Source organism: Kogia breviceps, chromosome 2 (genome assembly GCF_026419965.1).
Source record: "Kogia breviceps isolate mKogBre1 chromosome 2, mKogBre1 haplotype 1, whole genome shotgun sequence".
Taxonomy (NCBI): Eukaryota; Metazoa; Chordata; class Mammalia; order Artiodactyla; family Physeteridae; genus Kogia; species Kogia breviceps.
In genome coordinates this window covers 173,084,487-173,103,084 of record NC_081311.1, presented here as the reverse complement: position 1 = coordinate 173,103,084, position 18,598 = coordinate 173,084,487, and the positions used below count along the sequence as shown (strand labels likewise).

The 18,598-nt window shown below is 39.8% G+C and overlaps 1 protein-coding gene across 9 annotated transcripts in view; it reads left to right on the top strand.

Annotated features, from left to right (window-relative positions):
- KLF7 (KLF transcription factor 7) overlaps positions 1-18,598 on the top strand; it is a 444,455-nt gene that overhangs the window by 412,335 nt on the left and 13,522 nt on the right. For all 9 annotated transcript variants that reach the window (XR_010839187.1, XR_010839186.1, XR_010839185.1 and 6 more), the window contains one exon: positions 12,033-12,156. Coding sequence is in view for 5 of the 9 variants with exons in the window: in XM_067026690.1 (XP_066882791.1) it covers positions 12,033-12,156 (124 nt within the window). In the remaining 4 variants the exon portion in view is untranslated. The remainder of the gene's footprint in view (positions 1-12,032; positions 12,157-18,598) is intronic.

Here is an 18,598-nt window from a genome sequence, read left to right as displayed (position 1 = left end):
AATCTAAGAGGAACTCTGAGACAGTTTTCCAAAGCAGAGTTAATAACGTGGAGTATTTTTTAGTTGTAGCACATACACCCTGAGAAGGGATTGCCAATCTATTGAGTGATGTTTACTGGTTATTCTTTTTCCAATTTTTTAAAATGTTTACTTATTTTCTTATTAGTCATCCATTTTACACACGAGTGTATACATGTCAATCCCAGTCTCCCAATTCATCCCAGCACCACCACCACCCCCCACCGCTTTCCCCCCTTGGTGTCCATACGTTTGTTCTCTACTTCTGTGTCTCAATTTCTGTTCTGCAAAAACCAGTTCTTCTGTGCCATTTTCTAGGTTCCACATATATGCATTAATATACAATATTTGTTTTTCTCTTTCTGACTTCCTTCACTCTGTATGACAGTCTCTAGATGCATCCACGTCTCTACAAATGACCCAATTTCATTCCTTTTTATGGCTGAGTAATATTCCATTGTATATATATATGTACCACCTCTTCTTTATCCATTCATCTGTCGATGGGCATTTAGGTTGCTTCCATGACCTGGCTATTGTAAATAGTGCTGCATTGAACATTAGGGTGCCTGTGTCTTTTTGAATTATGGTTTTCTCTGGGTATAATATGCCCAGTAGTGGAATTGCTGGGTCATATAGTAATTCTATTTTTAGTTTTTTAAGGAACCTCCATACTGTTCTCCATAGTGGCTGTATCAATTTACATTCCCACCAACAGTGCAAGAGAGTTCCCCTTTCTCCACACCCTCTACAGCATTTGTTGTTTGTAGGTTTTCTGATGATGCCTATTCTAACTGGTGTGAGGTGATACCTCATAGTTTGGGTTTGCATTTCTCTAACAATTAGTAATGTTGAGCAGCTTTATGTGTGCTTCTTGGCCATCTGTATGTCTTCTATGGAGAAATGTCTGTTTAGGTCTTCTGCCCACTTTTTGATTGGGTTGTTTGTTTTTTTAATATTGAACTGCATGGGCTGTTTATATATTTTGGAGATTAATCCTTTGTCCGATGATTCATTTGCAAATATTTTCTCCCATTTTGAGGGTTGTCTTTTCATCTTGTTTATGGTTTCCTTTGCTGTACAAAAGCTTTTAAGTTTCATTAGGTCCCATTTGTTTATTTTTGTTTTTATTTCCATTTCTCTAGGAGGTTGGTCAAAAAAGATCTTGCTGTGATTTATGTCAAAGAGTGTTCTTCCTATGTTTTCCTCTAAGAGTTTGATAGTGCCCAGTCTTACATTTAGGTCTCTAATCCATTTTGAGTTTATTTTTGTGTATGGTGTTAGGGAGTGTTCTAATTTGATTCTTTTACATGTAGATGTCCAGTTTTCCCAGCACCACTTATTGAAGAGGCTGTCTTTTCTCCACTGTATATCCTTCCCTCCTTTATCAAAAATAAGGTGACCATATGTGGGTGGGTTTATCTCTGGGCTTTCTATCCTGTTGTACTGATCTCTATTTCTGTTTCTGTGCCAGTACCATACTGTCTTGATTACTGTAGCTTTGTAGTATAGGCTGAAAACCAGGAGCCTGATTCCTCCAACTCTGTTTTCCTTTCTCAAGATAGCTATGGCTCTTTGGGGTCTTTTGTGTTTCCATACAAATTGTGAAGTTTTTTACTCTAGTTCTATGAAAAATGCCATTGGTAGTTTGATAGGGATTGCATTGAATCTGTAGATTGCTTTGGGTAGTAGAGTTATTTCACAAAGTTGATTCCTCCAATCCAAGAGCATGGTATATCTCTCCATCTATTTGTATCATCTTTAATTTCTTTCATCAGTGTCTTACAGTTTTCTGCATACAGGTCTTTTGTCTCCCTAGGTAGGTTTATTCCTACGTGTTTTATTCTTTTTGTTGCAGTGGTAAATGGGAGTGTTTCCTTCATTTCTCTTTCAGATTTTTCATCATTAGTGTATAAGAATGCCAGAGATTTTTGTAAATTAATTTTTAATTTTTAAATTTTTCCAGTTTTCCCAGTACCACTTATTGAGGAGACTGTCTTTTCTCCATTGTATATCCTTGCCTCCTTTATCATAGTTGACCATAGATGCATGGGTTTATCTCTGGGCTTTCTAGCCTGTTCCATTGATCTATATTTCTGTTTTTGTGCCAGTACCATATTGTCTTGATTACTGTAGCTTTGTAGTATAGTCTGAAGTCAGGGAGTCTGATTCTTCCAGCTCCATTTCTTCCCCTCAAGACTGCTTTGGCTATTCGGGGTCTTTTGTGACCCATACAAATTTTAAGATTTTTTGTTCTAGTTCTGTAAAAAATGCCATTGGTAATTTCATACAGATTGCATTGAATCTCTAGATTGCTTTGGGTAGTATAGTCATTTTCACAATATTGATTCTTCCATCCAAAAACATGGTATATCTCTCCATCTGTTTGTATCATCTTTAATTTCTTTCATCAGTGTCTTATAGTTTTCTGCATACAGGTCTTTTGTCTCCCTAGGTAGGTTTATTCCTACATGTTTTATTCTTTTTGTTGCAGTCGTAAATGGGAGTGTTTCCTTAATTTCTCTTTCAGATTTTTCATCATTAGTGTATATGAATGCAGGAGATTTCTGTGCATTAATTTTGTATCCTGCAACTTTACCAAATTCATTGATTAGCTCTAGTAGTTTTCTGGTGGCATCTTTAGGATTCTCTATGTATAGTATCATGTCATCTGCAAACAGTGACAGTTTTACTTCTTTTCCAATTTGTATTCCTTTTATTTCTTTTTCTTCTCTGATTGCCATGGCTAGGACTTCCAAAACTATGTTGAATAATAGCGGTGAGAGTGGACATCCTTGTCTTGTTCCTGATCTTAGAGGAAATGCTTTCAGTTTTTCACCATTGAGAATGACGTTGGCTGTGGGTTTGTCGTATCTGGCCTTTATTATGTTGAGGTAGGTTCCCTCTATGCCCACTTTCTGGAGAGTGTTTATCATAAATGGTGTTGAATTTTGTCAGAAGCTTTTTCTGCATCTATTGAGATAATCATATGGTTTTTATTCTTCAGTTTGTTAATATGGTGTATCACATTGATTGATTTGCATATACTGAAGAATCCTTGCATCTCTGGGATAAATCCCACTTGATCATGGCGTATGATCCTTTTAATATGTTGTTGGATTTTGTTTGCTAGTATTTTGTTGAAGATTTTTGCATCTCTATTCATCAGTGATATTGGTCTGTAATTTTCTTTTTTTGTAGTATCTTTGTCTGGTTTTGGTATCAGGGTGATGGTGGCCTCATAGAATGAGTTTGGGAGTTTTATTTCCTCTGCAATTTTTTGGAAAAGTTTGAGAAGGATGGGTGTTAGCTCTTCTCTAAATGTTTGATAGAATTCACCTGTGAAATCACGTGGTCCTGGACTTTTCTTTGTTGGCAGATTTTAAATCACAGTTTCAATTTCATTACTTGTGATCAGTCTGTTCATATTTTCTGTTTCTTCCTGGTTCAGTCTTGGAAGGTTATACCTTTCTAAGAATTTGTCCATTTCTTCCAGGTTGTCCATTTTACTGGCATAGAGTTGCTTGTAGTAGTCTCTTAGGATGCTTTGTATTTCAGCATTGTCTGTTATAACTTTTCCTTTTTCATTTCTAATTTTATTGATTTGAGTCCTCTCCCTCTTTTTCTTGATGAGTCTGGCTAATGGTTTATCAAATTTGTTTATCTTCTCAAAGGACCAGCTTTTAGTTTTATTGATCTTTGCTATAATTTTCTTTGTTTCTATTGCATTTATTTCTGCTCTGATCTTTATGATTTCCTTCCTTCTACTAACTTTAGGTTTTGTTTGCTCTTCTTTCTCTAGTTCCTTTAGGTGTAACGTTAGATTGTTTATTTGAGATTTTTCTTCTTTCTTGAGGTAGGCTTGTATAGCTATAAACTTCCTTCTTAGAACTGCTTTTGCTGCATCCCGTAGGTTTTGGATTGTTGTGTTTTCATTGTCATTTGTTTCTATGTATTTTTTGATTTCCTCTTTGATTTCTTCAGTGATCTCTTAGTTATTTAGTAATGTGTTGTTTAGCCTCCATGTGTTTTGGGTTTTTTACATTTTATTCCCTGTAATTGATTTCTAGTCTCATAGCATTGTGGTCAGAAAAGATGCTTGATATGATTTCAATTTTCTTAAATTTACTGAGGCTTGATTTGTGACCCAAGATGTGACCTGTCCTGGAGAATGTTCTGTGCACTCTTGAGAAGAAAGTGTAATCTGCTGTTTTTGGATGGAATGTCCTATAAATATCAATTAAATCTATCTGGTCTATTGTGTCATTTAACGCTTGTGTTTCCTTATTAATTTTCTGTTTGGATGATCTGTCCATTGGTGAAAGTGGGGTGTTAAAGTCCCCTACTCTGATTGTGTTACTGTCGACTTCCCCTTTTATGGCTGTTAGCATTTGCCTTATGTATTGAGGTGCTCCTATGTTGGGTGCATATATATTTATAATTGTTATATCTTCTTCTTGGATTGATCCCTTGATCATTACATAGTGTCCTTCCTTGTCTCTTGTAACATTCTTTAGTTTAAAGTCTATTTTTTGTGATATGAGTATTGCTACTCCAGCTTTCTTTTGATTTCCATTTGCATGGAATATCTTTTTCCATCCCCTCACTTTCAGTCTGTATGTGTCCCTAGGTCTGAAGTGGATCTCTTGTAGACAACATATACAGGGGTCTTGTTTTTGTATCCATTAAGCAAGCCTGTGTCTTTTGGTTGGAACATTTAATCAATTCACGTTTAAGGTAATTATCGATATGTATGTTCCTATTACCATTTTCTTAATTGTTTTGGTCTTGTTTTTGTTGGTCCTTTTCTCTCTTGTGTTTCCCACTTAGGGAAGTTCCTTTAGTATCTGTTGTAGAGCTGGTTTGGTGGTGCTGATTTCTCTTAGCTTTTGCTTGTCTGTAAAGCTTTTGATTTCTCCATCAAATCTGAATGAGATCCTTGCTGGGTAGAGTAATCTTGGGTGTAGGTTCTTCCCTTTCATCTCTTTAAGTATATCATGCCACTCCCTTCTGGCTTGTAGAGTTCCTGCTGAGAAATCAGCTGTTAACCTTATGGGAGTTCCCTTGTATGTTATTTGTTGTTTTTCCCTTGCTGCTTTCAGTAATTTTTCTTTGTCTTTAATTTTTGCCAGTTTGATTACTATTTGTCTCAGCATGTTTCTCCTTGGCTTTATCCTGTATGGGACTCTCTGCACTTCCTGGACTTGGCTGGTTATTTCCTTTCCCATGTTAGGGAAGTTTTCGACTATAATCTCTTCAAATATTTTCTTGGGTCCTTTCTCTCTTCTCCTTCTGGGACCCCTATAATGTGAATGTTGTTGTGTTTAATGTTGTCCCAGAGGTCTCTTAGACTGTCTTCATTTATTTTCATTCTTTTTCTTTATTCTGTTCTGCAGCAGTGAATTCCACCATTCTGTCTTCCAGGTCACTTGCCTGTTCTTTTGCCTCAGTTATTCTGCTATTGATTCCTTCTAGTGTAGTTTTCATTTCAGTTATTGTATTGTTCATCTCTGTTTGTTCTTTAATTCTTCTAGATCTTTTTAAAACATTTCTTGCATCTTCTCAATCTTTGCCTCCATTCTTTTTCTGAGGTCCTGGATCATCTTCACTATCATTATTCTGAATTCTTTTTCTGGAAGATTGCCCATCTCCATTTCATTTAGTTGTTTTCCTGAGGTTTTATCTTGTTCCTTCATCTGGTACATAGCCCTCTGCCTTTTTATCTTGTCTGTCTTTCTGTGAATATGGTTTTTGTTCCACAAGCTGCAGGATTGTAGTTCATCTTGCTTCTGCTGTCTGCCCTCTGGTGGATGAGCCTCTTTTTCCAATGTTAAGAAAGCTTTGTGACATTTTCTGTCTCAGTGTCTGTATTCCCCAGGTGGTTTAAATTCTCTAGTGTTGCTGAGTGTGATGTGAAAGCAATTGATGGGTCTTTGATGATTTCCTCTAGATGTGCTAGGTGACAATATAAACCCATTACAGAGTACCCTTTCTCCTTTCCATTTTGCTTTTCCATTTCCTGATCTGCAGAATTTCAAATTCCTAATCCAAGTCCTAGGGAGACTAGGACCCTAACATGCCCAGATAACAGAAATCTAGTAGCTACATTATTTAAACAAATAGAAAGAAATAGATAGAATTAGTTTTAACAGAAACCTAGGTATGTCAATGTCCTAATCTCCTTAGGAAATGGATTAGGAACTTGAAATTTTGCAGATCAGGAAATGAATGCAGAAAATTTGCATTAGCAATGTTTATTTTCAAGAGACTTTTAATGCAAGATTCTGACACCTGTTTGTATTTCATGCTACAGTCTATATCTTAAAGGCAAATGTATAGTGCAGTACGTTTGACGTATCACTTATACTCTCCCAAACCCATCTTCAGTGAGAACCTCTACCAGTGAGTTCCGTAAAATGATGCACTTGGTTTCCCAGAGGGGATGTTGCTCAGAAGACTGATCCCAGGGTTGAGATTAAGATTACAGGAAGATTTTCAGGATATTCTTTTTTTAGGCTTGGGCAGATAGGGAAAAAGTGGGAAGTGATCTTTGATGGTGAAGGAATAGTTAATCCATTGTAGAGTTTCACATTATAGTCCCTGTCACAGAGGCGTGGCCAGGTTTAAACAAGCAAGCAAACATTTTCTACTCTTATGCCAGTTCAGTACATAGAGAGGGACTGAAACCACTCAGGCTGTCCTGCCCCTCTGTTGTACCTGGGTCTTTGTTGCAAACCAGGATGCTTTATTCATGCAGTGTCTTTTACAGGATTGAGCCAGGCCCTGCTTTAGTGCTGTTGGTATCACAATGAGCAAAAGAGATGACTGCATGAAGCTTATACTCTCCTAGGGGAAGCAGACAGTAGTACACACAAACAATATGCAGTCTAATTTCAGAGTGACTAAGTAGTATATAGATTACAGAATCTGCTGTTCAGCAGAGGATGGGGAGGGTAGGTCTCTCTGAGGTGGAGACATTTGAACATTGACCTGAATGAAGTGAGGCAACAAGAGTGTTCCAGGTAGCAAGTACAAAGGCTCTGAGGTGGGAGCAGCCAGATAGGGCATGGGGAATCAGGTTGGCGGTGGCAGCTCATGTAGACTCTATACTACAGGACCTTATAGGCTTTTGACTTTTATTCTAAAAGCAATAGGAAACCACTGGAGCATTTACACTTTAATATCTTCTTAACCATTTTGGGGTCATGAACTTCTTTGGCAGTCTGGTGAGGCCTGTGGAACTGTCTGCAGAATAATGTTTTTAAATGCATGAAAGAAAATCCAGGGAATGTTAAAGAAAACAATTATATGGAAATATAAAGATTGAAGTCCCTGTAAGGGACACACATGCTCTGATTTACATTTTCAAAGGGTTGTTCTGACTGCTGCAGCGAGAATAGACCGTAGGGGCCAAGGATAGAAGCACAGAGACCAGTGAGCTTGGAGCCAAGCTGTTTTCATCTACCCTGTAGGGCAATGGTCTCGAAACAGGGTTGTGCAACACAGTCTTTTTGAGTGCAGGAAGAAAAATTTATAACTTCTATTTATATTTAATTGACCCTAATTCTTTTAAATTTCTGTATTGAGTATATGTTTTATAATATCCTGATATATTAGGACATTAGTACATTTATATAATTCATGAATAAATCTACATGTTTTGGAGGTACATGTTCAAAAGGTAATGGTGACGATGTATTTTGATCAATCAAATGTGATGATTGTGATGTAGGAAGAGTTACTCTGTAAAAAACTAAAAAAAAAAAAAAAAAAAAAAGCCACACTGCTTTAGACCACATTCCATTTCAGAGGCCATTTTGTGGGGAAGCATGAATTTGTGCCATGATTCAGCCTTGCTAAATGTCAGTCCTGTTTCTCAAGCATCCTTAACTCTCCTTAAGAGCCCTCATATGGCTATAAATCTATTTACACCTGATTAGACCTACTATCACATCTGACGTGCCACATACTCCCCCAGGGAAATGAGTTTCCTGGGGTTAATAATTTCCAGAAAGGAGAAGTAGTTCTTGATGTTCCCCCTAAAATTCAGAGGGTTCTGAGGAGTGTCTTCTACTGCGGGCCCTGTGAACCGTGCAGGCACTGCCATGCTCTCCTGTACATCCTCTTGGTCACGTGTCTGCCTTCATTCACGCACTCCTTTGGGACTTGAGTCCTGATGTTTGAAGCCTGTCTCCCATTTGCCTGTCTCAAAGAGGCCTCTCTTGAACATTTTTGTTCACTCTTGAGATGCAGTGAGCCAAATGCTGGGCATTCTAGGTGCCACAAGTGTAGCGTGGGGCAGGGGTATGACATTTTCTGTTTTATACTCAGGAATAGGACCTGGAGTGGAGCAGGGAGAGAAGGGAGGGTGAGGCAGATGAGCTGATTCTGCATGAATCTGCTCAGTTATTACTGAACTTCCTTTTTCTTTTCTTTCTTCCTTCCTCCCTCCTTCCCTTCTTCTGTATCTCCCACTGTCTTTCTTTTCCTCCCTCCCTCCCTCCTTTCCTTCCTTCCTTCCTTTCTTCCTTTCTCCCACACCCCTTTCACCCCCAGTCTTTTTTTCTAAAAGACTTGGTTTTCTTTTATAAAGAAAGCCGTTTCTAAAGAAGGAAACCCAAGCCTTTCATAAAATGAACAGAAATCCTCAGGTACGGTGTTAGGATAAAAACGAATGCATCGTGGTGTAGGCTGTTCTGCCCCCAAGATCCAGCAGTCGGGTGTTGATGTCTGGGGGATGTAATCTTGGCCATACAAGGTACTGACAGAAGAATTTCACTGACTTGAGAGTAGATATTCGTTTGTGGAAGTGGGTACGGAACCCAGTAACTAGGCCAGCCTAACGACACTATTTGTGAGCTTTAGATAGGAAATTCCATTCCCCATTCTTTGTATTTTTCCTGTCCCTCTGATTTCTGAACTCTCCCTGTTTCAGGCACTACTCCTTCATTTGGCTGAGTTCTTTCTTGGTTATTTTAAATTTCTTGTTAGTGAGTATTTGCCGAAATGGCAACTTGTAGGTCAATCAATCAGGAGCTAGAAAAATAACTTGATGAATCACTGTAGCATAACTTGGCTAAAGTAGCAGGGCACAGAGGTTCTTGTCCTTAGTGTTATCCTGTATAGCACCTGCTGCAAGCAGGAAACAGTGTTAGGTGACACGATTCAGAGCTAAGTCAAGCTGTTTGTAGTTTCTGTGTGTGCAGTGGCAAAAGGGGCACAGCCACTGGAAGGACACTGAAATAGCTACTGGGAAGAGGATGGTTGGTTTGTGCCAGGAATTAACAGAGCATCTACATTATTTTCTGGGAAATAACTAAATCCTTGATATTACTTGTCAGAATAAAACAGAACAAAACTGGTTAAAAAAATTCAGCAAGGGGAAAAACAAACACTTTGAAAATTTGTTTTTTTAAATACCCAAAGACATCCATTTTAATCTCCCTCATTTTCTCTCTGTCCCTCCTGTGTCCTTCAGAATGTGGTTGCCTGTGGTGGACGGGTCTGTTCGATTGTGGGATTGATTTGGGGGACTGGATGTCTCTGCTTGTTGCTGTGGAATGTCATGGGATTTCCAGATGCCTTGTTGCATTTGGGGTATGCTTGGTACCCAAGGTTCCAGGACCCTCCAGTTTTACTTTCATTTGAAGGCCTTTGAGGGTGGAGGGTATTTTGAATTTCCGAAGTCTTTGGTGCCTCATTCTCCGTTTCTTGTTGTTGTTCGTGCCAGATTTCCTTGAAGTAACAGAGCCTCGTGGGTGATCAATAACATTAAGTAAATGATGCCAACAGGCCTCTCTGAGAGGGCACTTCTCTCTCCTGCTTGGGTCTCTTATTTCCCCTTCAGCATACCCCACTTATTCAGAGCAGATCCAAAGAGCACAGTTTTTCTGGACCATTCTCCATCAGTATACTGAGAAAATACTTAAAACTTAAAAAGACTCTCTGTTTTCCAATATTTAGTTTGCCCACAGTGACTCCAGACCCAGCTGTCTGGAGCCTTGAGCCCTGGAAGTTTGTACTGACGGCCACTTAGACCTGTCTCCTCAGCAGCCTCTGAGAACATAGGTGAAACGCGGAGGAAAGGGGGTTCAGATTAATTGAACATTCACCTTATGCCAGACTCTGGAAATGCCTTGTACACAACAACATATGTAAGCCTCACAATAAACACAGGCATCTCACCCCCATTTGACAGATAAGGACACTGAGGCCTGGTGTCTGCAACGAATGAATAAGATCCCAGGTGTGCTAACTCCAAAGCTGACTTGACCCCCTCCACTCTTCACCTTCTCTGCAGCAAGCGCACTTCTCCAAAATTGTGGCTTTAAGGATCCAGAAGGTGAACTTTTAACACCGCTCAGTGATTCTTTTTTTTTTTTTTTTTTTTCTGGTTTCCAAAACTGAATGGGTTTCCTCCTGCGCCTCTGGCCCTCCTTCATGTCCTCTTGGTTCGATTGAAAAGAAATAACCTGTGTTTCTCATTCCTCTTCTCCATGGGTTTTACAGAGCAGCAGCCCACTAGGGCACCAATTTAATGAAATGAAATTTTCAATCATGTTTGGTTCAATTCTAGGTGATACAAATAAAGAATTGTGAATGCTTTGTAGTTAGGTTCAAAGGGAAGGAAAAGGTGGAAAGAAGAAAGTGGGTCAAGTATAGTACCTGGGCAATGTCTCCTTAAGTGCTACCTAGTGAAGGTTGAGCTATTAAAAATGGAGAAATAATGGGGCAGCCATACTACTTTGGCACTTGTGTATCTGGAAATTTCAGATTTGGTGGTTTATAATACTTACCTATGCCAGGCATTGTTCCTAATTTATATATAGTACACATGTCTATTAATTTATCCTCTCCAAACCCTTTAAGGTAGATATTTCTAAGAAAACAGAGGCACAGAGATGTTGATTAACTTGTCCAAGGATAGACAGTTAAGGGCGGAACCAAAAGTTGAGCCTAGGAAGGTTGGCTTCAGAGCTGTTGACTGCTATGCTAAGCAGCCTCTCAGTTACAGGGCTCAGGAACTCTCATGATTTCAAAGATCATTTTTCTTCTTATTAGAACCAGCCCACCATACGGTTGGAAGGGTAAATATTTGTCATGTTTGATGACAGACGTTGATGGGTTAAAAAAAAGGCCTTAGGAAAATCATGTACTTTCTCTTCCATATTCCTCCATCTGTATTTACTGTGCGAAAAGGTCACTTGAGCACAGAGCTCGAATTTCGTGCTTCTAAGCAGCTTCACTGTGGCAGAAACCTTGCTCTACAAATTGACTTTAAAAATATTTTGTAATAATGTGCATCACGCTCAAATATGAACGCTCTGGAGTCATTAAGTGATGAGCTTCTTAAATAGGACTTTTGCAACTGTATTTTATAAATGCCGGGAATCGTTAAGTGATTTTTGTTTTACTCTCAAATCGTAGCCTTTTCTCGTGACTGTCCATCCACTCACATTTACTGGAAGGAACTGGGGTTCTGGGAGACCTGAGCTCTTTGCCTTGTCAGTCAGCTGCCTGGCTACAGTTTGTGGTAGGAGGGAAGAGAGGGGAGAAGACTAAAAAGGCTGAAATGGTAAATTGCTGTAGGTTCTGGAGCAAAATAGAATTAGAAGCATTTGTGGTTCAGATGAAAATAGCACATTTCCTTTCTGCTTGGAGTCGGGGGGAGGGGGTCAAAGTGCTCCAGGGAATAGAAAATAAATAAAAATTGATCCCTCACCAGTTGAAGGAAATGCTCTGACTCTGGGAACTGAAATGACAACTCCAGATTTGAAGATCTTGTGAAACCGCTTTCAAAGGTTAAAAAATAAAATAAAATAACAACAAGAAAAACACCAGGAGACTAAGAAAAAAAAAAAAAAAAAAGTGACATACTGTGTTAGGAAATGCAGTCTTTCAAGAATGATTTCACAGCCCTTTTCCAAGACTGTAGACTAGGTAGCAGACCCTGATCAGGTGTGTGCCCGTTTTTTTCCTGTTGCTGACCATGGTCATATCATCTCTTCTTGCAGGTGAGAAGCCTTATAAGTGCTCATGGGAAGGGTGTGAGTGGCGTTTTGCACGAAGCGATGAGCTCACAAGGCACTACAGGAAACACACAGGTGCAAAGCCCTTTAAATGCAACCACTGCGACAGGTAAAGAAACTTAGAAGCTGCTGGGATGGGGAAGGGAGATGCTGAAGTGGGTGGGTGGGTGGGTGGGTGGGGCTGGTCGTGTGCTCTTGGGTTTATCACAAGCCTCTCTCGCAGAGACTCAGGCCTGGGAATGCCTTTTACTTCTCCATGGAGAAAACCACTTAGATAAGGGTGCCTCCTTGCATGTAACCAAGAGATGATATGAATTCTTGGATCAGTTACATAAGTATTTACTGAGCACCAGAACTGTGATAGTCACTGGGTATCAATAAGACGTAACTCCTACCCTCAAGGGGATGATGTGACAGATAATCTTAGTATAATAGGAAAAGTGATAGGATAGAGAATGGTCACCTGTAGCTTCTGATCTTTTTATTAACATCAACACTATCTTCCCTCATCCTTAATAACGTGAAAGAATAGAAAGCCTGCTTAATGGAGGGGAGGTTAGTTATAAGGCTTTCCTTCGAAGCACTGTTAGAAATGAATTTGCTGAAGAGAGTTCCCATTCTTTGGGGGGCCTGAACCATCCTTTTTTCTTTGAAAATAGGTACAAAGGTCTAAAAGTTGGTGAGGCTTTGAGAACTTATCCTATAATTCAATTTCAAACCTTCAGCATTTGATAGTGGAAGAAAGAGCACGTAGCAGCAGATACTACACAAGTAATAGTATCTGACAGCCCTGGCATTATCAACCAATAAACCCCAAAATGGAGACTCTGCAGGCCAAGGTGAAGGCAGGATTAGGTTTAGTCATAATCAAATAATGGGCTTGCATCTGAGCGTGTTAGCCTTCTAATCCTATTTCTGTGTTTAAAAGGAAGCTTAAGAAAATTAACCATCTTTTTAATGCACTACTAAAGGTCTCGGTTATGATGAGAAAAATGCTTCTAATACGATAAAAGCCCTGAAAGCCTCAGGGTTCCCCGGCTCAGCCAGCAGTTCACAGGCTGGCAGGAGGGGTGTGCAGGATGTCTGCAGAGGCCTGGCGCTCCGTCGGAGGAAATGCGATGGTTTTCACATCCTGCCCCCCGCATCACTGTGCCGGCACCTCCCTCACCAGACCTTCCTCTGGAGTAGTGCCTGTTTGTTTGGAGAGCAGGGCAAGAGTGGCCAAATCTCATGGGTGGCCAGCTGGCTTGGAGCTCCTTTAAGATGCTTATAAAGGAGCATTCAGGTTTTTCCTCCTTTTTTTTTTTTTTCCTTTTTCCTGAAGAGGCTATTTTCCTCTTATCTTCATTCTTGAAGAACTAAATAAAGCCCCCCATGCCTCCTGGAGCCCAAAGATAATCTCCCACCCCAGGGCTGAGGAAGTACATTCCATGAAGCTATTGTCTCTCATTCCCTTGGAGCTCTCTTCTGCTACCTAAAAACACAACCTGTTTTTTCATTTCTATCCCATTACCTCAAAATCCCCCTAAATTTATGTGAATCAGCAGCTGTTCTTCTACAGACTATGTTTCAGTGATGTTTCTCCTTATTTGATATCTTCTCTCGACTCCCATCTCACGTTCATTCCTCTCTAACCCTGGCTACTAATATAGAAGTTATATAGATGGTGACTCTTTGCACCACAATCCTTTGAGTAAGAGCCTTATATCAGTGGGGATGAAGGGGATCCTCTGTGAGTTGTCAAAGTGTGGTGGTAGTACGTACACACGAGTCGCCTTGCCCTGAAGGGTGGTGAGGCTATTACCTGGAGGCGGTGTGTTATAGATGGCCATAATTGGGGGAAATTGCCAGAGTTAGCGTTCCTCTCTTTAGGTCCACCGAGTTACTAAGCAGTATGCAACTGTCCAGCACTTGACACGTTAGGATTAAACCTGACCATTTGCGTGATTTATATGGAGAAATATTTCACACCGACTGGATATTTCAGTGAAGGAGATGTCAGGGATGGGTAATTTGGTTAGTCTTTTGCTTTATTTTCCTCATTGAAATATACTCTGGTTTCTGGAGTTAGAAATTTGAGGAGCAGGTGGTACAACTTCTGTGACGTGGTATTTGGGGGAGCTGGTGAGTAGCTGAGAGTCCCTGTGACATGGGCTAAGAGTCGGTGCATTTCAACAGTGTCAGAAATCAGGAGGAGGAGTCTCGTTCGTGTCTCCTGACAGGCAGCACCTTGTACTTCAGTTGCAGGAATTATGCTAAGAATAGAGCAGGTCTGGGAAGTGACGTGGGGAGTTGGAGCGGTCCCAGAGCCGATGGAAGGAAAGCCTGGAGCCACCGGGGACTTGGCATTCCTTAGAAGACTTTACCTTCAGAAACAGAGGGCATCTGTAGCCCTTAGCAGGACACTGAAGCCTGTTGGTCCCAAAGGGTGTATGAGCCCAAGAAACCTATCTCTTGCCTCGTATAATTTAGCAGTCAGACCACCCTACTTAGAGGCTGAACTAGGATTAGGGTTTCTTGTCCTTAAAGCAGATACCAAGTCTAACTTATACTTTTATTTTGCCTGAAGGGTAGATTAAAAATACATGAGTTTTTGTTTGTTTTGCTAACATTTAAAATTGCTAAGTGCCACAAAAATCTCTTTTCCCGGCTTTGTCTGAAAAACTCGGGAAGATCTGGTAACAGTGGGCTCACATTCCCATGTGGCCGTGATTTTCTGACGCTGGCATCACTACCTTTCAGTGATGGCCCTGTGGTCACTCATTTCTCACTGTCCCTCCTCCCCCACCACAGTCTCCCCAGTGAGAAGGCAGAGCATCAATCACCGTGTATCATCACACTTCTCGTTATGTCCTCTTAATCCATGCCTTATCAGGAGTGGAATCACATAGTTTAACAGTGCCGTGTGTTTCTTACGCTTCACCCATTGCACGCATTTACTTTATCTGCCTGGCCCCTGAAGACATTGGGTTTTGAGACCTCTGGCTTCAGGTTTGGGTGAGAGGAGAAAGCAGTGAGGTGACCCTGCCATTTTCTTACCGTCAGACTCAACAGTGCAGTCCACTCAGTGATCAGCTGCTTACAGCGCTGAATCTTCTTTCTCTGGAATCTTCCATCTTCCAGCTGAATCTTCCATCTCTGCTGATGGTGGTCGTCAGGGCTGTTTCCACAAGTGATCATATGCAGATATAATCCAGGGAGACTGCTCCTGGGTAGCACCTCCAAGATCCTGGGAAGTTTAGAGGAGGCATTTTGATCTTTGATCTCTTAAGTCAGCTCAGTAAGAGGTGGTGACAAACACCAACCCCCATCTGGCCCTTCAGTGCCCTAGAGGATTGCTATCAGCTTAATGCCCATGTGACTTTAGTGGGCCTTTTTCATAAGCAGCAGAAACTACAATAGGGGTTTGACTAGTTCTCTTTAATGAACAAATTTCAATCATTAAGGACCTTCTTATTCAAGGTCATCTGACTGCTGTAGAGTCACAAATACCCTCTGGGGATATATTACCCTTACAATTATTTGATTCTGCATTTCTAGATGCTGAGTTTATTACTTTTTACTTTACCATTCCTATGTGGAACTCAGTAAGTATAAATTAATAAATATAAATTAATCATGACTTAGTATCTTGCTGGTATACTGGATTTAAATAAAACCTCAGTGGTGAGGGACCTAATCTAATTTTTTTTTTTAACGTCTTTATTGGAGTATAATTGCTTTACACTGGTTTGTTAGTTTCTGCTTCATAACAAAGTGAATCAGCTATACATATACATATATCCCCATATCTCCTCGCTTTGTGTCTCCCTCCCACCCTCCCTATCCCACCCCTGTAGGTGGTCACAGAGCACCAAGCTGATCTCCTTCTGCTATGTGGCTGCTTCCCACTAGCTATCTGTTTTACATTTGGTAGTGTATATATGTCCATGCCACTCTCTCACTTTGTCCCAGCTTACCCTTCCCTCTCCCCGTGTCCTCAAGTCCATTCTCTACATCTGCATGTTTATTCCTGTCCTGCCCCTAGGTTCTTCAGAGCCATTTTTTTTTTTTTTTTTTTAGATTCCGTATATATGTGTTAACATACGGTATTTGTTTTTCTCTTTCTGACTTACTTCACTCTGGATGACAGACTCTAGGTCCATCCACCTCACTACAAATAACTCAATTTTGTTTCTTTCATGGCTCAGTAATATTCCATTGTATATATGTACCACATCTTCTTCATCCATTCATATGTCGATGGGCACTTAGGTTGCTGAGTGTCCTGGCTATTGTAAATAGAGCTTCAGTGAGCATTGTGGTACATGACTCTTTTTGAATTATGGTTTTTCAGGGTATATGCCCAGTAGTGGGATTGCTGGGTCACATGGTAGTTCTATTTTTAGTTTTTTAAGGAACCTCCATACTGTTCTCTATAGTAGCTGTATCAATTTACATTCCCACCAACAGTGCAAGAGGGTGCCCTTTTCTCCACACCCCCTCCAGCATTTATTGTTTGTAGATTTTTTGATGGTGGCCATTCTGACCAGTGTGAGGTGATATCTCATTGTAGTTTTGATTTGCATTTCTATAATGATTAATGATGCTGAGCATCCTTTCATGTGTTTGTTGGCAATCTGTATATCTTCTTTGGAGAAATGTCTATTTAGATCTTCTGCCCCTTTTTGGATTGGGTTGCTTGTTTTTTTGATATTGAGCTGCATGAGCTGCTTGTATATTTTGGAGATTAATCCTTTGTTAGTTGCTTCATTTGCAAATATTTTCTCCCATTCTGAGGGTTGTCTTTTCGTCTTGTTTATGGTTTCCTTTGCTGTGCAAAAGATTTTAAGTTTCATTAGGTCCCATTTGTTTATTTTTGTTTTTATTTCCATTTCTCTAGGAGGTGGGTCAGAAAGGATCGTGCTGTGATTTATGTCAAAGAGTGTTCTGCCTATGTTTTCCTCTAAGAGTTTGATAGTGTCTGGCCTTACATTAAGGTCTTTAATCCATTTTGAGTTTATTTTTGTGTATGGTGTTAGGGAATGTTCTAATTTGATTCTTTTACATGTAGATGTCCAGTTTTCCCAGCACCACTTATTGAAGAGGCTGTCTTTTCTCCACTGTATATCCTTCCCTCCTTTATCAAAAATAAGGTGACCATATGTGGGTGGGTTTATCTCTGGGCTTTCTATCCTGTTGTACTGATCTCTATTTCTGTTTCTGTGCCAGTACCATACTGTCTTGATTACTGTAGCTTTGTTGTATAGGCTGAAATCCAGGAGCCTGATTCCACCAGCTCCATTTTCCTTTCTCAAGATAGCTTTGGCTATTTGGGGTCTTTTGTGTTTCCATACAAATTGTGAAGTTTTTTACTCTAGTTCTATGAAAAATGTCATTGGTAGTTTGATAGGGATTGATTTGAATCTGTAGATTGCTTTGGGTAGTATAGTCATTTGCACAATGTTGATTCTTCCAATCCAAAAACATGGTATATCTCTCCATCTGTTTGTATCATCTTTAATTTCTTTCATCAGTGTCTTATAGTTTTCTGCATACAGGTCTTTTGTCTCCTTAGGTAGGTTTATTCCTAGATATTATTCTTTTTGTTGTAATGGTAAATGGGAGTGTTTTCTTAATTTCTCTTTCAGATTTTTCACCATTAGTGTATATGAATGCAGGAGATTTCTGTGCATTAATTTTGTATCCTGCTACTTTACCAAATTCATTGATTAGCTCTAGTAGTTTTCTGGTAGCATCTTTAAGATTCTCTATGTATAGTATCATGTCATCTGCAAACTGTGACAGCTTTACTTCTTTTCTGACTTGGGTTCCTTTTATTTCTTCTTATTCTCTGATGGTTGTGGCTAAATCTTCCAAAACTATGTTGAATAATAGTGGTGAGAGTGGACAACCTTGGCTTCTTCCTGATCTTAGAGGAAATGTTTCAGTTTTCACCATTGATAACAATGTTGGCTGTGGGGTTGTCATATATGGCCTTTATTATGTTCAGGTAAGTTCCCTCTATGCCTATTGGAGGGTTTTTATCATAAATCGGTGTTGAATTTTGTCAAAAGCTTTCTCTGCATCTATTGAGATGATCAGATGTTTTTTCTCCTTCAATTTGTTAATATAGTTTATCACATTCATTGGTTTGCATATATTGAAGAATCTTTGCATTCCTGGGATAAATCCCACTTGATCGTGGTGTATGATTCTCTTAATGTGCTGTTGGATGCTGTTTGCTACTATTTCGTAGAGGATTTTTGCATCTATGTTCATCAGAGATATTGGCCTGTAGTTCTCTTTCTTTGTGACATCTTTGTCTGGTTTTGGTATCAGGATGATGGTGGCCTTGTAGAATGAGTTTGGGAGTGTTCCTACCTTTGGTACATTTTGGAAGAGTTTGAGAAGGATAGGTGTTAGCTCTTCTCTAAATGTTTGATGAACTTCACCTGTGAAACCATCTGGTCCTGGGCTTTTGTTTGTTGGAAGACTTTTAATCAGAGTCTCAATTCCAGTGCTTGTGATTGGTCTGTTTATATTTTCTATTTCGTCCTGTTTCAGTCTCA